This window comes from Folsomia candida, unplaced genomic scaffold (assembly GCF_002217175.1).
Source record: "Folsomia candida strain VU population unplaced genomic scaffold, ASM221717v1 Fcan01_Sc005, whole genome shotgun sequence".
NCBI classification, from domain to species: Eukaryota; Metazoa; Arthropoda; class Collembola; order Entomobryomorpha; family Isotomidae; genus Folsomia; species Folsomia candida.
Genome location: NW_019091197.1, coordinates 5,699,267 through 5,724,990, shown reverse-complemented (window position 1 = coordinate 5,724,990; position 25,724 = coordinate 5,699,267). Strand labels below are relative to the sequence as shown.

Here is a 25,724-nt window from a genome sequence, read left to right as displayed (position 1 = left end):
CACCCGCCCAAGGAATTCATGGTATGTATCCTTTTTTGTTGTATTTGGGGAGGGTGGGGTTCCTGGTACCACTCCCCCTGCCCTGTTGGTTAGGGGGTCGTCTTCTCCGCCAGTATGTTCCTCTACATACGGTGGTACCAGAAGAGAGGAACATGCTGGCTAAATTTGGTTTTTTAAACCATATTTTAACCTTTTTGGTTGTTTTTGCAGAAGATGCAGAAACCAGACGGAACGTGGAAGGTAATTTTTTAAATTATGTTTGAAAAATTAAAAAATATAGTAACAATGGTTGAAAAAAATTAAAATTGGTAAAATCATATAAAATTTGGTAAAATATAAGTATTTATATTAATGAAAATTCTATTAAATTTGGTAAACAATATCAGAGCGTGGTTAATTATTAACATTAATGAAAATCTAATTAAATTTGGTACACAATATCAGAGCGTGTTTAATTATTAACATTAATGAAAAATTTATTAAATTTGGCAAAAAATATCAGAGCGTGGATAATTATTTATATCCACTAAAATTTTATTAAAATTGGCAAAAAAATATCAGAGCGTGGTTAATTATTTATATCCACTAAAATTTGATTAAAATTGGCAAAAAAAATTCAGAGCGTGGTTAATTATTTTTATTAATGAAAATTTTATTAAACTTGGTAAAAAATATCAGAGCGTGGTTAATTATTTTTATTAATGAAAATTTTATTAAAGTTGGTAAAAAATATCAGAAAAAAAAATAGATAAAGATAAAAAATATCAGATAAAAAATATAGCGGTTGGTCCAGGGAAGTCGAAAACGTCGAACAGAAACCAACACCATTCTTCCTCCCGTAAAACCAAAATGTGGATTCAAAATTACTGATGAGACAAAATCCAGGATTAAGGACTTCTATTATCAAGATGATGTTTCTAGAGCCTGCCCAGGACAACAGGACTTCTTATCCATAAAGAACAAGGAAACGGAAACGAGAACATAAGCAGAAGCGGTATCTTTTAAGCAATCTGCGGGAGCTCTACGAAATTTTCAAGACCCACCACCCGGATTCGAAAATTGGGAAATCATCCTTTATGATGCTAAGGCCGCCAGAATGCATCTCGCTAACCAGCAAGGGATACCACAACGTTTGCGTATGTATTCATCATGAGAACGTCAAACTTTTGTTCCACGCTATCAAGATTTCTTCAATCAAGCCTTTAATTTCACAATTAGTTTGTGAAAACGGAGGCAAGGATTGCTACTACAGGAGATGTGCTCAGTGTAAAGGATCCACAACAAGATTCAAAACAACTTTAAGAGAAAATGAAGTACTCAAGAACAACGAGTCAATATCGTACCGAAGATGGCTAACAACCGATGGGACCCAATACGTGACTCAAGAAAAGGATACCGAAGAATTCTTGGACTTTGCAACTTTAGAATTGGAGAAGATGATGAAACATCACTACATCAGCAAAGCTCAGCATGAATTTCTGGTGGATCTTCGCCAGAATCTCAAACCAGGTGAGATTGTCATATGGGGCGATTTTTCTGAAAATTATTCACCTGTCATCCAAAACGCTGTCCAGTCTGAGTATTTTTCCCATAAACAAATCACTCTCCACCCCTTCACGATATATTGGAACGTGAATCAAGAAGTCAAGATGAAGAGCATAACTGTCATTAGTGATTGTACCACTCATGACACAAACTCTTTCTACGCATTCCAGACCAAACTCGTACCAAAACTTGTTGCTGAGTTTGCTGCTGCCCAAATCAAGATTACCAAGATCTACTACGTTTCGGATGGATCTGCAGCCCAATATAAGAACCGAAAAAACTTCTGTAACTTATACCATCATCTAAAGGACTTCGGAATTATAGCTGAATGGAACTATGGAGCAACTGCTCATATGAAGGGACCTCAAGATGCTCAAGGAGGAATTGCGTAACGTCGAGCAAGAACTGCATCCCTACAAGGCACCAAGATTACAACAGCCTTAGAATTCTATAACTGGTGCAGTTCAAATATCAAAGGAATAGAATACATCTTCATCTCGGATTCCGAAATTCAGGAGATTATTGATGAAAAGGATTTAACTTCCCGGTACGAGACAATAAAAACAATTGCGGGGACTCAACAAGCTCATCGTATTGAAATTGCATCGGGAAAAATTCACCTTTACGAAGTTTCTCGGGACACCACGGTGATGGCTACGAAAATAATGGAATCCGAAGGCCAACCTCCCCTGGTCATCATCGATGAATGCTCTGTCAGCGATTGGGTTGTTTGTGTCTACGAGAAACAATGGTATGTCGCAATCATCGACGAAGTGGACCTCGCGGAACAGGAGGTGAAGGTGACATTTTGGAAACCCAACACCTCCAAATCCAAATCTGGAACTTCGTATATTTCTGAAAACGCTTCTTGTTACATCAAGATTGGACAGATTATTAAGAAGATTTTCCCATCAAGAGCATCAAGACGTGGAAGGACCATCAACATCTCTATGGAGGAGCAGGAAGAAATAGGAAGACTCTTTCAACAATTTCAACGATAAATGTATAAACTTGTAAATAGTGTATATATGTAAATAGTAGGTTAATTTCTTAGTTTAGACCTTTATTTTATGCGGTGCTAGTATTAAGAAGTGATACCTCCTAGTCTCAAGAAAGAAGAAGGACGTGGTGGCGAAGATGGACTTCGAATGGTGGTGTTGGTGGCTGACCTAATAATATTTTTTAATAAATTTATTTATTAAATCATATTATTAAATACTTTAAATGAATTATTCAAATTTACCCGATTCTTCGAATTTAAAATCATTTGGTAATTTAGTCATGATCGCAGATCGCATAATATAACTTTCATATGGCTTTCAATGACTGTTTTTAATTGGTAAGAATGTTAGTTTAATTATCCCGCGATAATTAAATTAACATCACCTTGGGTAAGGGTCCGAGGTTGTTGCTACCTCGCTGATGACTGGATTTTCCAGCAGGAAGTATTTGTAAGCAAATAATTCTTGGACTAAGCATAGTCGAAACCCTAAAATTGCTGATAGTGTCTAACAAACACTATTAGCTTATGAAATTTTACACAATCATGGTGATCCATGATTATGAACAAATAATTTCAGATAAGCTTACGTTTTAAATTTGGAGTGATTTGGATAAACTTAATGTGCTTATCTGAAAAATTGATAAGTACACTGATAACCCCCGGAGCGCTAATTTTCGAGTGCATGACGTCATTATAAAATCAGATAAGCTTAAGTTTTAAATTTGGAGCGATTTGGATAAACTTAATGTGCTTATCTGAAAAATTGATAAGTACACTGATAACCCCCGGAGCGCTAATTTTCGAGTGCATAACGTCATTATAAATTCAGATAAGCTTAAGTTTTAAATTTGGAGCGATTTGGATAAACTTAATGTGCTTATCTGAAAAATTGATAAGTACACTGATAACCCCCGGAGCGCTAATTTTCGAGTGCATAACGTCATTATAAATTCAGATAAGCTCAAGTTTTAAATTTGGGGCGATTTTATGACTTCATGCAATACAAGTGCATTTTCATGCAATTCTGCATGCCTGAAATGCATGATTCATAAGCGTCATATATATTCATAAGTTTGTTACGGCCTTTACCATACAAGATGGCCCCCACGGAAACTTTGACCTCAAAAAAGTCATGGTTCCAGTCATTTCCCTTCCGACAACAAAAGCTGAGAATATAGCTCTTTTGACGTAGACAAATCTGGCATCAGGTTGTCAGAAGGGAAATGACTGGAGCTATTAGTTTTTTAACGATTTATGTGTATGTAAAAAAACCGCGAATATTCGAATTTTGAAATTTTTGATGCATCGAAATGTTCATATTCAGGGGGGGATTCGAATGTCAAATGCAAGTTGGGGCCTAATTCTTGTTGTACCGAGTGTATACTAGCTTTCTCATTTTTCCCAGTTTCTTGTCTCAATTTTTAAAGGGGGTGTGGTTACATGCAGTTCTTAAATTCCTATACTACGTGAACCCTTCCACCGAAAATTAAATTTGTAATAATTTTTATGGAAATCGGTGGGATCGATGCGAAAAAGATTTTTACGTATTCCTCATTTTCTATCTGCATATCGCATAACAATAAACCACAGCTAAGTAACTGTAGTGAAACATTTGCGTCCGGTCGAAGTCATAATGGGTCCGGGATTTGGTAATGAAATAATACTATCTGGTAATCATTTTATTACTAGGCAGTATTAATCTTTGTACTATATGGTATTAATTTTTTAAATTTTTTACAAAATCATTACCAAAGCGGTAGAGTCACATATCAATATCGCGTTTTACTGATTTTCTTAAGAGTGCATGACATTACTACTTAGATACTTATCTACTTACTAAGTATATATCAGAATAAAATAGTTTACCTCCGCGCAAGAAATTTGGTCTGTCTTGAGGAGACGGGGCGAGTTTGGATAAAGTGATGCGACCACTGTAAGCTAACCTTAGCGCAGAATTATTCGAGTTATTATTATTGCCCGCATTTTTTCCTCCCCCGTTTACATTGTGTCATGTGTAAGATGAGAAGGGGAGGCTGGCTAGGATGAAAATCAGTTTTTTTTTATGACCTAATATATGCGCGTTTCCCAATGAAAACTCCCAACTGTCCACCAAGGGTGCATACATATATTTTGTATCTATGTATCCGTGTGGGATAAGAGTGACTATAAGTAATATATATACCTATACTAGTGTGTATAATGGGAAGGGGAAAGCTTTTTAACGAATGTTTGGTAAAATATATATCGTGCTCCAAGTTGAGCTCATGTCCCTTTATTTCCTTTCAGAAAAATTGAATTTCTTGCCCTTTTTCTTAAATAAGTATGGCAGATTATTGAAGCATCAATAGTAGTATTGAATATTTGTATTGAAAGAAATTCACAGGAAAGCAGAATAATCGGTCCAATTCATTATTCACCACGTGTAAAATGGTGGGCATAATTGAAGGAAATACGACCCTTCGTTCAAAGGAAGGAGGCATAGTTCAGTCCCTGAGTTCCTGTAAAAGGGTCAATTTTCTAAGCAATCACATTTCTTTCTAGCCTTCCTTCGCAAGTCATTCACCCTTGAATGTCGCCTTTAAAGCCTCGCACAATGGAACCTTTTTTTTCAAGCCACACCGGGCCTGTGTGGCGAGTTGTGTATTTGTGGTGCTTCGAGTTTTCATTATTGTAAAAATAATAAACCGTTGCAAACGAAATGTAGCAAAGGGGTGAAAACACACGTAAATGTCCTTGTGGCACACCCACATCGCCTTTCAATACTTTCCCGTCATTTTCCCCAATTGTCTCACATTACCCCACGTCTCAATTCGCCCCGTTTCGACATAACTCCCGCGTACTCTGAACGTACACGACTATACCTTTCCATAGACACCCCACGTGACATAATTCAGTTTGTCGACATGGCGTCGTCTACACGGTCAGACGGTCATGGCACGTCGAAATGATGTCGATTTTTGAAATCCCCGCCCCAAAATACGTCTAAAACAGTCGAAACAAAAAATTCGACACCTATTCGACACGGCGTCGTCGCCATGGCGACGTGACCTTAATACCTACGACGCCCATCTTCGAACTCATCCGTACTTCAAAAATTAGAAATACTTTGGCGAAAACCGCATCTCGATATTCGCATCCGTTCTAAAGTTATCGTGGATACAGACAGACAGACGGACAGACAAGACATTCCCATAAAGGGGTTTTCACCCCTTAATAAGTAAAGTTGAGGACTCATTCCTACGTACAAATAGTTTCTATCACATCAAAATCTTCGGCCTCGTGTCAGTGTCGTTTTCAAATTCGGGCCACAGTGATACTTATCTTTCAGTAGATAACCACTTCGATAGGCGCGTTTCCCTCGATCAGTTATCTACGTAACTTGAATCCGGCTAGGTCAACTTTACGGCCAGAACCACGGTCAAGCTTGCATACTCCTTAGACATCGGCACGATCCATCGTTCTCATTTCGAGTACCATCCTCCATGGTCTTGTTAATCCTGTCCGTGTCAGTTTAGTGAAGAAATACCTCCCCAACCATCCTCTAATTCGAGGCAGAAGGAACATATTTCCGACGTAAGTGAATAATACATATTTATAACGATATAATTTGTACAGAACACAGAAGGACTCCTTGCCGATTGGCAAATGGAAGTCGGACAGATTGGCGAAAACTTGTGTGGCGAAAAACGTTCGCACAAAAATTATCTAGTTCGGCGAAAACAAAATTTCACCCAGTCTACGAAATTTTTAGCAAATAGCTGTCTAAATTAAGTAAACAATTATTTCGTCCTAATCTTCACGTGGCTCTACAATTCTAATTTAAAATTATAAAGATGCATCCTAAATTTTTTAAGATAGGTACTCATAACGTTAAATGACAATAATATGTTCTAGGATACTTGTGGAAGGATGGGCGATGACATTGATCAGCATCATGACACATTTACTGTCTTAATGAGTCCAGTTGTAAAGGAGTATTTTCATACATTCATATTTCTTAATCCGATAAACTCATCCAATTCTTGAGCCATTTAATATTTTCTGAGAAAAATGTATTTATTGTCAGGTAATGGCGGAAATTTTCGCAAATCTGGCCATTAAGGACTTACGCTCATCTCGATTCGTGTGCCGTAAATGGGGGATAATTGGTGGATCTGTCTTGTCGAGTAAGTTCTGGCTCGAGTTGGATCATCCCTGCGACGCAGCCATATGGAAGCCCCCAATTATCCACGACAAATTCTGGCGCCGTGTCTCCATCCAGCATGGAGAAGCGAGGTCCGGCTTGCCTAAATTTGCCTGCAATAGAGACGACCACCCAACTTTTCTCGCTAATTGTATGACCCTGCTGCCCAATATGGATCAATTCACGCAAGATTTACATATACATGTCAGCCATTGGGGGGGCATCCAACTGCTCCGTGCCCTTGCGCATGGACACTTTACCATCCTGAAATTTCTTTCCGTCAGATTTATTCTGGCAAATCCTGCGGATGAGGTGGGATTATTGGACTGCCAAAATTTTGCAACCCGCCACACCCTTACCAAACTCACCTTATTGCTGGGTGCTCCATTTGGCAATAGCAATTTATTGGCATCGATGTGCCAAGTCTTGATCAATGCTTGTGCAAATTTGGAAGATCTGCATATTACGAGCTCGTTTTATCCTGATCTAACCGATTGTGGGAAATTGGGCGTCTTTAAGTACAAGCGTATTTATGTGGAACCAGACTTCCCATTGCTTAACAGAATGTTGTCAACTATTCCAAACTCTGTTCGAGACTTCAGCCTGGATTACCCTACTGGAGAGATCCAACTTCAAAGAACAGATGTATTAAGTTCATATATTTAAAATCTATGATAATAATTGGTGCTCCTCAGACACCTCTCAAATATTTCGCTTCCTTCGCTTGGTTAGAAATTTCGCTTGTGTTATCAAAGGTGCATCAATCGAACGACCAATCAGAGCTCGCCATTCTAAGCGAGCGAACATCTGGGCAAGCGGGGCTCCAAAGTAGAGGTAGTGTCACTTATTTTTTTCCCTGTACCTGGTCTTGTCGTAGATTTTAAAGTTCGCGCACAATCTCAGTTTTACTCATGTGAAAAGACTTCAGTCAGATTCGCAGCGCTTAATCCAGCGAAATTTCTAACCTAGTGAAATATTTGAGAGGAGCCCCATTATACATAATTTATTTTTTCCCCTTTCAGCTGCTAAATTTTGGCCCTGATCCTATGCCAAACCTTACCTCGCTAAATATCGAGTATTCCCGGAGTTACTACACTATTGACACCGTTTTGAAGTTGGGATTATTTCCCAAACTGGAACACCTTTGCATAACACTGCCTCCCCATCTATTTCCGCATTACACCATCTTTACCGACGTTAAAGATCGTGGGGTGGGTGTGACGTCACTGAAATTGACATACCCTCCTGTCCGATATCTGAATGAAGTGGCGTTGTTGCGAATTGTCGCGGCATGTCTTTCTGTGAAGAGATTAAATTTAAGGCTTAATTCCCCTGGAATAGAAATGCTTCAAAAAATTATTGACGCGTTGAATGGTTGGGATTTAATCCGAGGGGTTGTGTTTCTTAAAGAACTGAGTTGCACAGATGTGGCCCCTGTTTTGGAAATTTGGGCATCGTTGAATAGTCAGTACCTCACATTTTATCCCATTCTGAAGTTAATGACGCATACATACTTATCTAATTCTTACATTGTTACCTCCAGTCTCCGGAAGGGTTAAGTTAATCCTCCACACGCGGGATTTTAGAAAGATGGGGATGCGAACGCAAAAGCTGGGAGCTAAGCCAAAATTCATGTTCTCTCAGAGGTTGAATGCTGCATTTATTTCCTGTAGACGATGTGCACGCGTAGAGATTGGCGTAGACGTGGCATCATGCACGGTAAGTTTATATATTTTCGATTTATACATGCCGATCATAATTTAACGAGTTTTTTCTCTTCCAAGATGAGTCCTAATGTACGAGATAACATCAAATCCTTCTTGGAAATGCAGCAAATACCGATTCATTTTGAATCTGTGCACGGAAGGGCTAAATTCAGCGGAGACTAAGTATTCAGTCCGGATTATTTCATTATTTATGATTTCCACCCAATTTACATGTATTTTGACGGCTTCGGACATTTTTCTCTTGTTTTGTTTTGAGCTACTCTACTTATTACCCTCGTACATATGTATTTACACCTTGTGTGACTTATTGAAATCCGTAAAGTTTTAGGGATTATCACAATCATACAAATTTAAAGTTTAGTATGAAAAAGCTTTTTGTAATTATTAGAAGCTAGAATCACGAATATATGATACGTATTGCGTAATTGTATGAAGGCAAAAAGAGAACTCGGTTTAATTGACTAACAATGCGATGGTGCGAAGTGGTAAACTCCGATTTGTTTGAAATTTTGAAATTATGTTGTCCACGTCACTACGACCAACGTTTCTTGAAGCATTTTTGCGACGGTTGGAATTTGTCAAAATATTATAGGTTAAAGTTGAAAAAAAACAAATGAGTTTACCAATACATGAATATTTATAAATTTAATGTTTAAAATTATTAAATACTTAAAAAATGTTGACATATTTACATACCGATAATGTCACTTTTTGTAGTGGTTAAAATACATATTGTGTTTTCCTAAGCAAGCAAAACTGTAAAATGGGGTTTTAGAAATTTAAAGCATTTAATGACAGAATATTTAGACTTATATATGAAATTAGTAATGCTCCTTATATTTACATAGGTTATTATCTTGTTCTTAATTTGATGGTCCAGTCTGGCATTGAATTAATCATACTTTTGAAGGAGATACATACGATTGATAATCTTGTATACAGTCTGTATAATACAGACATATCAATCAAACACAACTTACATACATAAACATATGTATAAGGTACAGATAATATTCTATACGTCAAAGTAAAACTATACGTATCCAGACGAATTAAAAGATAAGCAAGTCTTGATCATCAAGAAATGCACAAGAAAAATTTACGTATTAAGCCGACCCAGAGCAATAGGTACATCCGTACGAGTTAATTATGGCCTTATTAAATGGATATATGTATTTACCATACGTACAACGCAACGTATTTATTTTCTCCCAAAATTGCGCATTTACATATCTACGTACACAAATTACGCAATTCTCTCCTCAGCACAAAATATTATTCAAGTTCAAGTTCACTCATTGCTCATGCAACGCAACTCATCATCAGTCCAATTATTCTTCCGTGTAATTTCAAAATAAATTGAGAGTTGTTCAAAATATCTAGAGATTAAGTATATCGACATGAATCGTGCCATATTTCTAATTATTCTCGCAGTTGGAATTATTATGGTTCCCACGCTGACTGAAAGTGCAAGTTGTTACGAAGCTTGGAGTCGATGTACAGGTTGGAGTTCGGGAGGGACAGGAATTTTGTGGAAAACTTGTGCTGGTCGGTGCCAACTGTGTCAGGGACGTGCGTCAGGTACTTGTAAAAAATAACAAGTTGTATGACTTTCCTTTTTTGGAATTTATATTTGGTGGTTTTAAAAAATCATGCAGGTGCATGCGTTCCAATTAATAATGGGGATTGTGGTGCTCGTACCCAGTGTCAATGTTCAGGAGGAAATGTTCCAAGAAGCACGAACCTCGTGGACAGGATGACCTGCTTCTTCGGACTGTAAATTTATTATGGTATAAAAACTGAAGAAGTTAGCCGTTTAATAAAATCTTTTGTTCCAACACATTTAACAAGATGTTATTGGTCATTGTTTTTTGACTAAATACAATTCTTCCATATTTCAAATAATGCAGCACTCTTCAAATCATTTATGGAACGTGCATATATTTATTGCGTCATAATTTTAGTGGTCTGAGGAACGAAGGTAAACTGAATGAATTAAAGCAAATTCCAGTGGGTGCAAAAAAAAATCGCACCCAAATTTGTATCACATCGTTCGCAAAAATAATTTATTATAAATGAAGAAGTCATGTCCTCGAAAATTATGTAATTTCCTGCTAACAAACGATACAAGTAAATAATTGCACAATTATCAAATTTCATCCAAATTTTCCCAATCGGTCACACAAAAATTAAGCTCAGAAATAGTTTTAACGTCGCGTTGAAAGTTTTTAAAGTTTGAAACCGCATCATACGCAGCGTCGAATAATTCTTTGTGATCGATTAGTTGGTCATCCTCATACACACATTGTACGTTCAGATTGAATTCCCGTTCTTGACACGGATTCCTTCCAACACGGAAGAAATATTGAATCTTAATATCAATAGGATATCTCCTATTGAATTCTAGTTCTTCGTTAAGACGATCCCTCGGATTTTGGACCAAGGGGTTAAGATGTTTCCAGAAATCGCCTTCCGTACCGATTCCTACGTAAAATTTGCATACAAATTTAAATTTGCCTAAAAGTCTGAAAAGTCAACTGATCAATTATTACTTAATCTTTCCTTTCGGCAATTCAACTTGTCCGGCATTGGTTTATCTTGAACTTGTCGGTCACATTCGCCCTTTAAGATTTCGATCACCTCGTTAGCAAAATCTTGCCCTACGAGATCAACAAGCTCGCGAAAATTCCCTCGGTTCTTGCAGCAATCGCATCACCTCTTTCGCTTCCAAGACCGCACATACTTTAAAATTTAATGGTGGGAGAAATTCAACGAAATCCAGCTTCAGTAAGTCCAGTTACACCGTTTGGCTTGCGGTATTTGCAAGCCGCCTTGGCCAATACATTATTAGAGGAAATACCACTTGACAGTTGATAATTCTAAAAAGTGCTAAGTGCTGTCGATTTTAAGTTCTAAAAGGATCTATGTGTAGTCATTTATTAATTCTAAAAAGGGTTAAGTGCACCGTTAACACCCTTATAGTGCACTTAGCTCAATTTAGAATTAAGAAGTGACTGCACCTAGCTCTTTTTAGGATGAGTAGCACGCCAATATGAAAAATAATCAGCAGCACTTCAAAAATTATACCTGAACAAACGATGCCAGTTTCCTGATAAACAAATTCGCACAGTTTTTGCCCAATTTCGAGACCATATCCCAACCGGACTTCCTCAGGATCTTCTGTATCTCGCGAATTATAATACGTCTTGGCTCGACGTGCAAGCCGCCTGCCTCTAAAGGTTTCAGAGTTTGCCTCCATGCATACTTTTTGTGTAGTATCGATATCAGTTTCCCAGTTTCCAATTATGGCGTCCACTTTATCTGTTAAGTCTAGAAAATATTCATCATTTAGTTCCTTTAGTAAGGGGATGGGAACCTCGTCGTCCGCGTCGGTAATAATTTCTCGAATGAAAGTCAAAATTGCGGGTCGGATAGCGAAGCTCCATTGATTTGTTTCTGATGAGTCGTTTTTGTCAAATTTTTGCTTTTTAGGGATTGTTGTCAGGTAGGGGCATAGTGCAACGGCTTCTTGAAGTGTGTGCTTACGACTAATCTTGAAATGCTTTGCTTCGTTGGAGACGGACAAAATTCTGCAATAGATTTTTTTACATTCAATTTTCAACTTTTTATATTTGAGTGAATATGTAAGTAAAACCTAACCTAGGAAAAAAGTAAATCTCCACTTGATTAATTTGTCTGAGGTGATTTAGATATTTTCCATAATTTTGATACTAATTTGAACCCCTTGCCTTCAAACTACACATATTTGTTTCGTATTTTATTTCCTCTTGAGGATGAATTACACAATTATATGTACATACTTCAAAAATGACCCTGACATTAAAATTTCTAATAACAAGAGTATTTCTTCGGCATTTTGTGGAAAACAGGATGCCAGATAGTAATTTGTCCTTGATATCCTTCTTCTAAAATCTTGGAATTTTCGTTATACCGACCAATGTTAAAAAGTGGATTTTTCAGGGTTGTCATAAAAAACTTTGGAAACTGGTTGAAATAATATTCGGTTTTTTTATATAGAGAAAATCATAAAAAAATTAGTAGTACGAAAGAGGTTAAGTATGCAATTCATATAAAAAAATTACGTTCCAGACGAAGTTACCACGACGCACGGTTTACCAATTTTGGTCAGTTTTTTGACTAATTTGCACATAGAAGGCGTCCGCATCTAGTACAAAAATTACCTGGCAGGGTGACATTTAGATGTTTAATTTCGGAAATATTTTCTTCAGTAAACTTGCTTACAACGTATTACGATTGCCGTTGATGAAGTTTATTGACCAACTAATTGTGAACAGAAAAGCGAACGCAAATTTATACGATATATTTATTATAATATCTGGTATTGCTTATGTGAATATGACTCATCGTCGTATGATTTACTTCAGCGAATTTATTACCGAAACGTAGTATCCATTAATATTTTACAACGTGAGACGTTATCTTGTATGTATACACAGGGTTGCGTATTACACCTATAGTACATATTGTGGTTAGCTCGTGGTTGATTTTGTGCTTACCTGACATAAAAAGCTTATCAATGTAGAGATACATATGTGTGGACCTTTATAATACAATTTGTCCCATACATATCGCTATAAAACGTTATGATGAACAATCGTATTTATAACGTGTAAGGTTAAAGCCATAATGAGACAATGTGTTAATTTATTGATGCTAAACGTTTATCCAGTTATACTTAAAATTAGCACAATGAGTAGCAAACTGCTTTTGCTAAAGTTCCACACGTGCGTGATTAATTTTTGCTTATTTTTGTAAGTTTAATTGGAATAAGTAATGAAACATTTATTTTATTCCAAAGTATCAATATTTTAATTTTATGCAAACACATAAATATATTTATTACCATTAATGCATATGTACGTTGACTAAAAAAGAAAAGGGTCAAAATTAGTAGTGCTAAAAAAGTTCTATGATTACTAATTAAAATGGTCAGTATCGTTGAATTTAAAAGTCAATTATATCGTACCTAAGCTTACTTTTACTGCCCTAGTAAAACTCATCCTCAGCTAACAACATTCCAAAGCCAGTTGATCTCTCAAGTCCCCATTTACACTGATTTATGTATGTACAAGAGTACGTAACGTTTAACTATTTCTCCAGGGTGTGGATTTTACCACAATGAATAACCAGTTCCTTAAAAGTAAAGAATTTCTTTCCACAGAAATAGCACTCGCTTTTCTTGACACCGTCGTGTCTCTGTGCCACGTGTGTTCTTAGTCTGGATTTTACCCAGGTCTTGTAATCGCATTTATCACATGAATAATTCAGTCTCTCCTTTGTGCCGTGATTTGCCTCTATGTGATATTTCAAGCCAAGCGGAGTCTTTAGTTTCTTATCACAACGGGTACATGCATAGTCCATCCGATTTTCGTGATAAGTCCTGAAATGATTCCGAACTCCATGGTTGGACAAAAAAGTCCGAGGACACAAGGCACATTTATAAGCCTCCCGCGCAGATTTCTCTTGATGGGTTCTCTGAAACAAAATCCACAATTAATTTATAATTAATTAATCTCAAGCAACTAATTTTTTCGAAGCATTAATTTTCGTACCTTATGCGTTTTAAAATTACTCAAATGTGCATAGCTCGCTCCACAGATGGTGCATTTGTAGCATTTTTCCCCCGTGTGGGTAGCAATGTGATGATCGCGGTTTTGCTTTTCCTTAAATTCCTTTCCACATAGCGTGCAACGAAACCGGACAGAAATCTGTTCGTGGTCTTGTTTCGCATGTGCTAGAACGGTGGTCTTATTGAGAAAGGATTTACCACAAGCGGGAAATTCGCACGGATATCGGGTGCGTTTAGCCACGCCGGGGTGACTGCTTTTGACATGTCTTCGAACGGCTCCCTCGTCAAGAAATAATTTACCACATCCCAAAAATGTGCAGAGGTGTCGTCTTTCTCGCTTGGTGTGAATTCTTGTCATGTGATTTCGTAGCTGATGTGCCGCCCTAAATGCTCGAGAGCAAATTTTGCAGATGTGTCTAGGTTTATTGCTGTGCATGTATTTCATGTGTCTGTAAAGTTGGAGTCGATGTTTTACCGTCTTCCCACAAATCTATTAAACATTTGAGAAATAATTTGTATCAGGGTCAGTAGTCAACTTCCCCGGGTCTCTGGACAGCCTATGCTTTAGCCTGGAGGTGATTTTTTTTCCTATAGAAAATCGAAAAATAAGACGTTTTTGTTCTTTCATATTTTTCGAAAAAGTGACCGTGTGACCGATTAAAAAACATTGAAATTTTGCTATTTAACATGCATGTATACGTAAAATTTCAACAAAAAATAGCAAAATTTCAATGCTTTTTAACAGGTCACACGGTCACTTTTTCGAAAAATATGATAGAGCAAAAATGTCTTATTTTTCGGTTTTCAATCAGAGATGAATTCACGACGAGGCTAATTTCAAACGTAGCTTTGCCATGTTTTGTAAAGCATAGGCTGTCCAGAGACCCGAGGAAACCCTGGTAGTCAGTAAATAATTCACAAACCTCGCAATTAACTTGAGCATTGTTATCGTGGGTGAGGACGTGATTGTGAAAAATATGCTTATTTTTCAAAGTTTTTGAGCAATGTGGACATTTTAGATTGTTATTTTGGTTCTCCATTACTAGATTTACGACCTTCTACTTCAAAAAAGTAGAGTGACTACCATAATATGAAGATTTTAAAATTAAATATTTACAATTTTATACCTAAATTAATACGGGTAGGAAATTTCTTACCAGATTTTACGCAGAAGTAATATTATGAAATGATTTCTTCAAAATTTATGTTATGCTGATCCGTTGTAATTAATTTTCCACTTTGATAACCTGCATATGTATCAAATGTATTTAAGTGAGAATATTTTTTCAAAAATAAATATGGTTACATATATGTCACCTTGAGCACAGTAGACGTCACTTGAAAGGGTGTGAAAATTCTAAAGACGAATGAACCTAATTCCACAATATGTATACAGACAGGTTAAGATTAAGACTGAGGAGGAGAGGCCCTCTACCTGCCACTCTCATCTTTTGATACCTTAGCATATTTGTGACAGGCGAGTGATGCATAACCCTAAATTGGTTTTACTCCATAGTCACATTTTGATCACCTCAAATGGATGAAATCCGCTAAAATTACCAATTTCAAACCTCCATCCAATTTTGCTCGGATTTTTAATAATTTTTACACTTCTGTGATACATATTTCATCACGTGCAGTATAAATCTTAACCTTTTTGAAATTCTCAAGACTCACAGCTGCTCCTGTATCATTCAAAAAATTGCAAATCTCCAAAAGTTGAGTTTGATGTTAAACATGATGAAGCAAATGTCTAAATAGGACGCATAATAAATATGTCATCGTTATAAAAATCCGACCAAAATTGGATTTTTGGCAGCAGTTTAAGCACTTTTTTCGTTTTTTATACACCGGTGAGGGGATGCACTGGTGGGTGCAAAAGTGGCTATGGATTAAAACTATCCTAAGTCTATGAATAATTTGCCTAAGGGCACAAAATATGCAACGGGTGTCAGGATCGGAGAGGGGCATGTAGAGCACCTCTCCCCTTGAGTTTACAGCAAGGAGCGACACTTTCTTGGTATTCAGTCCTAAAATCGAACGAAGTTCAGTTAACTTATAACATCTGCAGGTTAGCTGTTTGTACACCGTCACCACGTCATCCCTCAATATGGATATGTACGTTTGTATTGGTTTACCCCTAACAAATACAAGTGAGAAATGCAAGGGTGACAATTCTCCCAGCCTGTTTCATAGAAACATTCAAATGTGAATCGGATCCACACACAGTGTGGACCACACTTAAAACCAGTAACTTTTTTTTACTGAGCCATGTTGAGCAGGCCACCATGACGAGATACGTACATTATATGCATGTAAATATATCCATATTTACACAAGCTCCTTGCAGAGTAAGCTCAACATACATAGGGGGATGTCCATAAATTATTTCCTGGCTGAGGGGGAAGTGAAGGTTAAAGTTTTGTGTAACAGACTAATTTGCGCCACATGTGAAAAATGGTTGTATGTAACGAGTGGTCTACAAAATCTTCAACTTTGCTTCACATAATTTATCCATGTCCCCTAAACACTCACAAACACTTTTGTATAATTCTATTTTTAAGCAAGCCTAACCCTAACTTATTTATACTCTTGACAAAGTTCTAAAATTGAGGAGTCATTTATGTACATACTACACATCGACTTTTACAGGGTTCAAGTAACGAGTAAAATTTAGCACGTAAAGATATTATTTTCTGTAAAATAATATACTCTTAAGAAAATCAGTAAACGGGGTATTGACACGTGACTTTACCGCCTTTGTATCGATTTTGTAATAAATTTAAAAAATTAATACCATATGGTACAAAACTTAATACTACCTAGTAATAAAATGATTAGCACATAGTATTATTTCATTGCCGAATCTATACCAGGGTATTACAATCGTTTAATACCATAGAGGTAAAGTCACCTCAATACCACTCATTCTTTTAAATACCCAGTTTCTAAGAGTGTGCACCCAATTGAAATATAAATTTTCCACGATGGACGACGCACTCTCAAAGCCACTCGTAAGTTTTAGGAAAATGAAATTCATTTCAATACGACGTAGAGCAAATTAGAGTTATACATAAATAACATCAATTTATGCACCTGGACTTTGTGGACCTTCCCACGATTAAATCTATCCGCCTCGTGTCGCACGATTGGTCTGAATTCGGTGCATCTTGGATCAGTCGTCACATGACGGTAGACCCTTTCAAGATATTTCTTCAATGTTTTTTAACTGGTCACATGGTCACTTTTTCGAAAAATATGAAAGAGCAAAAATGTCTTAGTTTTCGATTTTCTTTCAGAAAAAAATTACCACAAGGCTAACTTCAAAAGTGGCTTGAGCATGTATTGTGATGCATATGCTGTCCAGGGACCAGAAGAAACCCTGCTTCTAGGAGGACAAATTGCTCAGGACGATTATCCAAGTGCGCGAGAAAATTCGACATTTAGTCATCGGCACGGAATTATCGGAAAGGCCGTATTATTTGGATCCGTTCCTGACAGGGGGATCATTTAGGATCCCTTGAAAATTATCAAGTTATCATGGTTAAATTTTGACTTATTTGATCTTTTTATTTCGAAAACTAAGAATATATCATCTCCAAATTTTTGATATCTTATATGCGTATAGTTGCTCTTCCAAATAAAAATTACTCTAGCCAAAACCTACCGTGACATTTAAGCCTAGTAAGCGAAATATTTGCAAAAAAAAACATTGAAAATAATGATTTTTGTGGCATCGAATTTTTTAGTGGAGCAAATTGAGTATCAAATTCATGTTCAGCGTTCAAAATCAGTTAGAATTGATATGTCTGAAGTGCCTTATCGACTTTCCAGGGGAGTTGATACTCAATCACTTTCACTTCCGTCACACCAAAATTGCTTTCACTTCCGTTGCCAAGAGACATTTACAGCTTGTAATATAGATTCAGCACATAAATGGAAATATGTATCGTGTGAAATTATGTGCTCAAAATGTACCCAAAATTCCAGTAGGGGGCTGTGCATGAATTATACAACGCGATAAGGGGTACAATTTGTATCAACATTTTTGTAGCTGTTTTCGAATCAAAAATTTGGACTGCATAAAAACAGTTTATTCAATATTATTGATCAGGTTACTCTCACTTTTTTACAATTCTGGAGATATTTGGAAGGAAACCCATACTTCTGCTTTGTTTGTACATATATATTCATCATTACAAGTCTCACAAAAGGCAGTATAGTTAAAATAAATTCTTAGAGGATAAAGGTACGCATTCAATTTCAAATATACGAATGCGAACAGTTAATCGAAATTTAAAAAGGGGGCCGTATATAAATTACGTAACGCAAGAAGGGCGAGGGGGTCCAGGCTCCACTGATAGCGTTCCTATGTTGTTAAAGGGGGGTACTAGAAAATTGCGTTTTTTGCGTTACGTAATTTATGGAAGACCCAAGAAAATATCAAATTTTGATAAGTTCCATGGCTTTCACGAGCTTTCACCTTCTTCCAAAAACACCAAACGACCAAGCGGCAGTAAGCTTCGAATAAAATTTCCGCCACAACCTCGATCAAATCCTTGACACCATCCGACCCCGATCGCACGTGAACGCAGGCGTATACGAATTATGCAAAAAACATCGCCATAATCATGCAACGAAAGAAGAGCCAGATAAGCAGTTTGTTCGCGTCTTTCTGAAAATATAAAATGAGATCCTACCATTATTATCAAATAATATCGAAAAGAAAATCGCAAAAATTTTCCTGCAGGTATTCACGTCGACTTGGTAAGATCTTGGCAATTTGGTGATGTTTGGGAACAGAACTTATCAGAATCGTTAATTTATTAACGAACTATCCGAATTATAAAGACATCTATTTTAGTTAGTAAACTATGTCGTCAACCATATTTCGGAAACTTAGCGATAAGTAAATTTAATTTGCAATTTATGTATTTTCACTTAAAATACGGTGTTCACGACACCTAGTTTTCAAACAGCAAAGTTTCGAAGAGGGAAATTTTGGAGTGACATGAATACCCCCACATACTTTTTCTGCGGGGTAAGTTAATTTGTATAATACCTTGCGTGCCCCTTGGAATAGGATTATGCCAAAAATGCCGATGGCGAGCCAAATCCACCAAAAGGTGCTTCCGAACTCGGCTAAACAAATACAAAATTAATTTATAAGGAAATAATAAAAATGCCTGCAATTAATAAATGATTACGGTCTGATGAGCTGGTTTTGTGAGACAATATGTCCGGGTGAATCACACCTGCCGACTTCAAGATGCTTATACAACTGTGCAGCTGTGCAAATCAAAATATTTGCAAAACAGTATTTTTTGCAGACCTTAAATTTTGTGAAGTATTTATAACCCACAATTTGCCAGGATGCGATAATTTTGCACCCCGTCTGCAGCGAGATTCCGCAAAAACAAGGATTTTCCCACGATGGTGACCAGCTTTTTGGTTTTCGTTTCATTCTAGAATTGAATTAATTAATTAATTAATCATGTCATTAATTAATTAATTAATCATGTCCGCCTCACTTAACACCAACGATAGCGTGGGAACACTTAATTTCAACGTTTGTAGATTCAATTTCAGTAAAAATCTTATTTTCCCCGGCCACACCCACCGTCCCGAGGGGGTGGTCTGATTGTCAAGTATGATCCTTCAAGATGTATGATACCGTTAAGCAATCACGATTATCTTGCTTGATACATTCTTTCTCACGTTGTCCTGCTGCCGGACGGACAGACGTTCAGACGGACGGACAAAGTCTTCTCATAAAGCAGCGGCAGCTACTTAATAAGTTGATATGTATATTCGTAACGGCAAATAAACTAAATAAACCGCTGCAAACGAAATGCAGCAAAGGGGTGAAGCGACACGGTCAAGCGGTCAGCGCATGTTAAAATGATGTCGATTTTTCAAATCCCGGCCTAAAACTGCGTCTAAAGCGGCCAAAACAAAAAATTCGACATATTTGAATGTTGGCGTCGTCACCTGACCTTACGACCTACAAATCCTATCTTCGAACTCTCATGTGCTTTACAAATTAGGAACACGTTGGTGAAAACCGCATGTCCAGATTCAAACCCGTTCTAAAGTTATCGTGGAGACGGACGGAAAGACAGACAGATAAGACATACCCATAAAGGGATTTGGCTTCGCTTCACCCCCAATAAACCGTTGCAAACGAAATGTAGCAAAGGGGTGAAAACACACGTAAATGTCCTTATGGCACAACCACATCGTCTTCCAATACTTTCCCTTCATTTTCCCCAATTGTCTCACATTACCCCACGTCTCAATTCGCCCCGTTTCGACATAACTCCCGCGTACTCTGAACGTACACGACTATGCCTTTCGATAGACACCTCACATGACATAATTCAGTTTGTCGACATGGCGTCGTCTACACGGTCACACGGTCATCGTACGTCAAAATGATGTCGATTTTCGAAATCCCCGTCCCAAAATACGTCTAAAACCGTCGAAACAAAAAATTCGACACCTATTCGACACGGCGTCGTCGCCATGGCGCCGTGACCTTAATACCTACAACGCCCATCTTCGAACTCATCCGTACTTCAAAAATTAGAAATACTTTGGCGAAAACCGCATCTCGAAATTCGCATTCGTTCTAAAGTTATCGTGGATACGGACGGACAGACGGACGGACAGACGGACGGACAGACGGACGGACAGACAAGACATTCCCATAAAGGGGTTTTCACCCCTTAATAAACGCTACAAAGTATGGCATACGGATGTCACACGGATGATTGGGCACGATTCAAGCTTTAATGTCTGTATTTATGAAGATTTGGTCACGATTTTGGTTAATAAACGGTACAAATTATGTCACGCTGATGCAGAATTGGGCACGATCTCTGGATTGATTCCTGCTATAAATACGATGGAACGGACCGGATTAAAGTATTATTTACGGTGGAGACTTAAATTTAAAAAAAAACATTGAGTCGGTATATTTCCTTTTTGGAGAAGAATGTCATTATTTTCGACAAAAATCGTCCCAACACTCCTCCTACATTTGTGCTTCATTGCACTGTTTGAGGAAGGGATTTCTCTCCAGTTCCGATCTTGGACGGATAACGATTTTCAGGGTTTGTCTAGAATAATTAACTTTGAATGTATTTAGTTGTTATCAATTAACCTCTTTCATACTACTGATTTTTATATAAAATTGCTGCTGGGGACGATGACGATTTCATAATTAAACCTTGTAGAAACCAATTAATAATTTCAAATTTCCCATGAAAGAAAATTTGTGAAAAAAAATTAACTTTTTACCATCGAGTTTTCCATAAAATACCATAGAAATTGTCTAAGTTTTGATAAATTTTGGTGTTAAGGTAATTTCTGCTGAACACAATGTGTGTACTTGGTCCCTAAGAGGTTAACCTCTAGTTATTAATCTATGTATGTAATCATTTGTATCTAGGAAGCGAATTTACCCCTCAATTTGACCAGTCCGGGGTTTGCATTAATGTTCCGGGCGCGTTCAACGAGCAAATCTCGTCCATCATAGCGGACGACTGTGTCCAAATCTGGCGGGATGTTAACTGCATCGGAGAAGGGAGTAGGATAGAGCAGACGGCACAAGTTGCAAGATTGTCAGATTTCAACTTCAATGATGTCACGTCATCGTTCAATTTCTGCTGAATGGGTTGGTTAATTTAACATTTATTTAGTTTTTGTAAATTTTGTATGTGGTCGTATTTTACTGTACATTTCTGCACTCTATTTAGTCAATGTCTTGTACCTGGTTGCCACTGTTATAAGTGTGATTTGGACGACTGGAAACGACTAGGAATGGATTTTAAAAATTTGAATAAATTTCTTTGAATGCAAATATTTATTCACAGTTTAATTTCTTTTAAATAAATATGTGCAAATTTATCTTTCGCGAATTTAAATCAAAGTAATGTTTTATTAACCTCTTTCATATTAAATGCGTCATATGAGGTATTCCTGAACAGGTCTCTAAGAGACCAAATACGTCATATGACGTACTCTAAAAATTTCCGTTGCATACCAAATACGCAATATGATATACCATGATGACTGTCCCTGAAGGACCAAATAAGTCATATCACGTATCAAAAAAATTATCAAATGCTCCACCATGACACCAAAATTTCTCAGAAATAAAAGGGTTTCTTTGGTATTTTGTGGAAAATTCTATGGTGAAAAGTAGATATGTTTCTTCACAAATTTTGGAATTTTCCCTATATCAACCAATGTTAAAAAGTGGATATTTTGTGTTTTTCGTGAAACTTGGAAACTGGTTGAAAAAAATATTGGTCTTCTGTAGAAAATCATGGAAATTTAATTGGTTGCTATGAGATGAACATCGTATTCAAGGGAAATTTTATTTAAAAATATATAAGGGGAAGGAGGTTAAAATTACAAATAAAGGAAACATTTGTAGGCAAGAAGAAACTTGCATTATTTATTTAGAGGCAATGCGACATTCTTCCCGTTTGAAAAAAATACGAGATAAGTCGAATAATAACTTGATATCATGCACACCCTTTGATAACCATCCAGCAAGGGATAACATCACTCCGAATAGCAGAAACAGTGCAATCACATTCCAAGAAAATATGTCATTCATGCATTTGCCGCCCTACGAAATAAATAAGTATTTAAGTTTAATTGTCCTTCTACTAATAGTCTTTCTTCATACATATTTCTGCCAAACTGCACGAGGTTGATTAAATTGTGAAGTCTCAAATAACAGAGAAAGTGGAATCTCGGAGAATTAACCCTTTAGTGTTGGAACAGAATTCCAAGTTTAAACTCGAAGGGTTCAAGACTTTGTGAGAAATTATTGAAGTGAACAATATGCAACAAATGTGTGTAAAAACTAACAACTGCATTGTTAACAAGGTCAGTAAGCCGACTATTTAGGGTTTTAAGTAAGATAAAACTACAAATCTAAATTTGCTACAAAATAATTTTAATGAATATTTTTATGCTGCTTAAGTAAACTAACAATGCCTAGGCTTTAAGTGTGCATTTCGTGAGTGTGCATTGTTTTCGATTATGGGAGAAGTTTTCCAGTTTTAACCCTACTTCAAAAATTATGTAGGGAACAAGTTTATTTGGAATTACTCCCATGCAATTGAAGTCAGGTTAAAATTAGATAATGCTGTAATGTTATTTGCGACAATTAGAAGCGTTTTAAAACTCTAGATTTTGACTTAAACCCTTTCAGGAGCAACCCAGACTTAAATTTTCCATGGAGACGAACCACAATTAAGGTCATTGTACAAGTCACCATTGCCAAAGACGTGATAACGGCAACCATCGAAATTTTAATCGCGGGTTCCACACTTTGCGAAATAATTTGCAAGCGCGAATAATACGTTTTATGCAAAAGTGGAACATTTTTACACAAAATTTGCTTTTTGTGTAAAGAGTGCAAAATTGAGAACATTTTTCCCCCCGCGTTAACCAAGACGGACAACGAGAAGAGGGCAACTCGAAAGAGTTCGTAGACGATGAGGTTGTACAAGGGCCATGCGACGAAGGGGAGGGCAATTATTTGCAATATTTTAGCGTAACCCGGTAACCAAATGTGCCTTACGAATGGGTAAAATTTAAGAGAATGCGTTACGAGGAAAAGAAAAGGATCGGCGCCAACGAATATGCTAAAGATTAGGATGAATGGCGAGCCAAAGTAAAATATAATGGTTAACCAATCGATAAACTGGAATTGCGTGGAGGAATATTTCAACCCGTGATGACGCAGTGGTGATAATCCTGAAATTACAAATAATGAATTATCACTTCTTTTTCTTAAAGGAGTATGGGTTACAAGAAAATGGATAATGAATCCTATAATTTATAAGTTCGTTTGCTCAAGAGCTGAATTATTCGTGGATTACTACACACTTTGGTGAATAATTTATTTTTAAAACTTTGAATGAAGAATTAATATTTGTTTTCCAATTGTTAGATTGAATAAGTTTTGAATGAATAAATATGTTTTTGATCAACTAATGTGTACCTTCTTTCACAGATTTGCATATCGTTATGCTAATTCTAAGAAGAGTTAAGTGCAGTTAGTTCTTAATTCCGAAAAGATCCATGTGCACTTCTTAATTCTAAAAAAAGCTAAGTGCACCGGTATAACCATTCCTTCGCATTCTGCACTTTCTTCAATTAAGAAGAGACTGCAATTAGATCTTTTTACAATTAACATGTCACTGCACTTAGCTCTTTTTAAGATTAATACAACAATAAATAATTGTTTTATTCTCTAAAGGACCTCTAAGGTTTCCACCTGACGCCAACATGCACCCACCTCGATTTAAAAACTTAAATCGCAGCCTTAAGACATAAGTTTTTAAAAGCTTACTCGACCATTGCTAAAACAAGAGGCTAAATCTTTACAGTTTGTCTCATTTTTAACATATGCAGGTCTCCCCCACGAACGTATTCATTTCATGCAAATAAATAATTCGCAAACTAGAAACTGCTCACAATATGTTTACATATGTATCTTTATTCTTTCGATAAACATATTTATTTTAAACCTTGCGTCATCTACAATTTGTAGACTAACAATATAAGAGTTGCGATGTTTGCATATTCCTTGTCTCTGCTGTAGTATGTACATAAAATATAAAATGACAACTATTAGGGACTCCCAAGTTTGAATAAAAAATCGCTTTTTTGATTTTTTCTCTATTTTGTCTCATGTATAAGCTATAGGAAAAAAGCGAAAAAATAAAAAAAAAACGATTTTTTATTCAAACTTGGGAGTCCCTATTATCTCCACTTAATGTAAAGCCAAAACAGAATATGTATAGAGCTATCAAAATTAGACCTCGAATTCAATTTCAATTTAATTTCAGGCTGAATAATTCAAAATACGATTAAGTAATAATCAGTAATAATCATGCTACAAAAGCGGATTAACTTTATTGTGAAACCTCCACTCCAAATAGAATACTTAAGTTGGGAACAGGCTGGACACTGTGTTGACGAAGAATTTAAAATATTTAGAAGAGTTTAATTTTTTATAGGTTTCGGTCGACTAATTTTTTGACCAAACTTAATACGGGTCATGGCGCAGTCATGGGTTTGATAGTATAAAATTAAAATTATATTATGAAGGTCTTGTTGTAATTATAAGTATATTGGTTTCCCAGACATACAACAAAACTATTTTGAGATCATATTTTTATTTTTCATCAAACCGGAACGAATAAGTTTATTAAATGTCAGTCCATAACTTATTTTTAATTTTGTCTCCAATTAGGAATTAACCTTTCAACTAAACTTAATTCTTATGTGGATTAGTTGATTTCAAGCTTGCTTAAATTATTTATGATTTGCCCAAGTTTATTACGCAAATATTTTACATCGGACGAACTTCAAAATTACCTGTACATGGTGTTTTCCCCACCCCCTCGAATTTGAAAATGGATATCATAAATGAACTCAGGTTGGAAAATAAAAAATATATGTTTTCCTCAATTCTCAAATTGCCGCACCCCCTGCCCCCCCTAGACCTAATTTGCGGTTTTGGACTTATCGCCACCCCCAAAGGCGATAATGATCCCGAACCAGCGCACAGATTCCTCATTTGTGATTCCCTAGAGCGTCGCAGAAAATTAGTGACCTAGGTCA

The 25,724-nt window shown here is 36.6% G+C and overlaps 4 protein-coding genes and 1 long non-coding RNA gene across 17 annotated transcripts; 3 read left to right on the top strand and 2 right to left on the bottom strand.

The window, feature by feature from the left end:
• Positions 1–5,774: 5,774 nt before the first annotated feature.
• Positions 5,775–9,018, top strand: LOC118435658. The gene is made up of 6 exons (XM_035852021.1): positions 5,775–6,121; positions 6,443–6,514; positions 6,615–7,376; positions 7,754–8,195; positions 8,275–8,450; positions 8,516–9,018. Exons 2-6 carry the CDS (start codon positions 6,458–6,460, stop codon positions 8,618–8,620), a joined length of 1,542 nt encoding a protein of 513 aa, XP_035707914.1. The 5' UTR covers positions 5,775–6,121; positions 6,443–6,457; the 3' UTR covers positions 8,621–9,018.
• A 722-nt stretch (positions 9,019–9,740) lies between these two features.
• Positions 9,741–10,305, top strand: LOC110849993 (neuromacin-like protein). Its single transcript, XM_022097480.2, has 2 exons — positions 9,741–10,039; positions 10,117–10,305. The coding sequence occupies exons 1-2, from the start codon at positions 9,859–9,861 to the stop codon at positions 10,236–10,238; spliced, it is 303 nt and encodes a 100-aa protein (XP_021953172.1). The 5' UTR covers positions 9,741–9,858; the 3' UTR covers positions 10,239–10,305.
• Positions 10,306–10,461: 156 nt separating this feature from the next.
• LOC110850129 lies at positions 10,462–12,851 on the bottom strand. Of its 12 annotated transcripts, XR_004835066.1 has the most exons (5): positions 12,722–12,851; positions 12,562–12,644; positions 12,119–12,463; positions 11,011–12,048; positions 10,463–10,942 (listed from the first exon to the last, which is right to left on the bottom strand). XR_004835066.1 is itself a non-coding variant. In XM_035852499.1 (4 exons), the coding sequence occupies exons 1-3, from the start codon at positions 12,642–12,644 to the stop codon at positions 11,306–11,308; spliced, it is 618 nt and encodes a 205-aa protein (XP_035708392.1). In that variant the 5' UTR covers positions 12,645–12,830; the 3' UTR covers positions 10,468–10,942; positions 11,011–11,305. The 12 variants fall into 12 exon arrangements, 3 of the variants coding, with proteins under 3 accessions (XP_035708392.1, XP_035708390.1, XP_035708391.1); XR_004835065.1 differs by having other exon boundaries at positions 10,462–10,942; positions 12,119–12,644; XR_004835064.1 differs by having other exon boundaries at positions 10,465–10,942; positions 12,562–12,830.
• A 504-nt stretch (positions 12,852–13,355) lies between these two features.
• LOC118435669 (zinc finger protein 433-like) lies at positions 13,356–15,305 on the bottom strand. 2 transcript variants are annotated; one of them, XM_035852042.1, is made up of 3 exons: positions 15,227–15,305; positions 14,053–14,559; positions 13,356–13,975 (listed from the first exon to the last, which is right to left on the bottom strand). In XM_035852042.1, the coding sequence occupies exons 2-3, from the start codon at positions 14,512–14,514 to the stop codon at positions 13,589–13,591; spliced, it is 849 nt and encodes a 282-aa protein (XP_035707935.1). In that variant the 5' UTR covers positions 14,515–14,559; positions 15,227–15,305; the 3' UTR covers positions 13,356–13,588. The 2 variants fall into 2 exon arrangements, with proteins under 2 accessions (XP_035707935.1, XP_035707934.1); XM_035852041.1 differs by lacking the exon at positions 15,227–15,305 and adding an exon at positions 14,993–15,125.
• Positions 15,306–16,788: 1,483 nt separating this feature from the next.
• LOC110850265 lies at positions 16,789–17,731 on the top strand. The gene is made up of 2 exons (XR_004835009.1): positions 16,789–17,261; positions 17,369–17,731. It is a non-coding gene; the product is annotated as an uncharacterized LOC110850265 (long non-coding RNA).
• Positions 17,732–25,724: the final 7,993 nt, after the last annotated feature.

What these genes read in the sequence shown, in the direction of transcription:
- LOC110849993 (XM_022097480.2), top strand. Translation starts at nt 9,859, where the DNA reads ATGAATCGTGCCATATTTCTAATTATTCTCGCAGTTGGAATTATTATG. An exon ending in GTGTCAGGGACGTGCGTCAG is followed by an intron (nt 10,040 to 10,116) that starts GTACTTGTAAAA and finishes AAAATCATGCAG; the next exon opens with GTGCATGCGTTCCAATTAAT.
- LOC110850129 (XM_035852497.1), bottom strand. Translation starts at nt 12,644, where the DNA reads ATGCGGACGCCTTCTATGTGCAAATTAGTCAAAAAACTGACCAAAATT. An exon ending in GTGGTAACTTCGTCTGGAAC is followed by an intron (nt 12,049 to 12,561) that starts GTAATTTTTTTA and finishes AATCTATTGCAG; the next exon opens with AATTTTGTCCGTCTCCAACG.
- LOC118435669 (XM_035852041.1), bottom strand. Translation starts at nt 15,109, where the DNA reads ATGGAGAACCAAAATAACAATCTAAAATGTCCACATTGCTCAAAAACT. An exon ending in ATGCTCAAGTTAATTGCGAG is followed by an intron (nt 14,560 to 14,992) that starts GTTTGTGAATTA and finishes AATGTTTAATAG; the next exon opens with ATTTGTGGGAAGACGGTAAA. An exon ending in GTAATTTTAAAACGCATAAG is followed by an intron (nt 13,976 to 14,052) that starts GTACGAAAATTA and finishes ATTTTGTTTCAG; the next exon opens with AGAACCCATCAAGAGAAATC.
- LOC118435658 (XM_035852021.1), top strand. Translation starts at nt 6,458, where the DNA reads ATGGGCGATGACATTGATCAGCATCATGACACATTTACTGTCTTAATG. An exon ending in TCCAACTTCAAAGAACAGAT is followed by an intron (nt 7,377 to 7,753) that starts GTATTAAGTTCA and finishes TTCCCCTTTCAG; the next exon opens with CTGCTAAATTTTGGCCCTGA. An exon ending in AATTTGGGCATCGTTGAATA is followed by an intron (nt 8,196 to 8,274) that starts GTCAGTACCTCA and finishes TGTTACCTCCAG; the next exon opens with TCTCCGGAAGGGTTAAGTTA.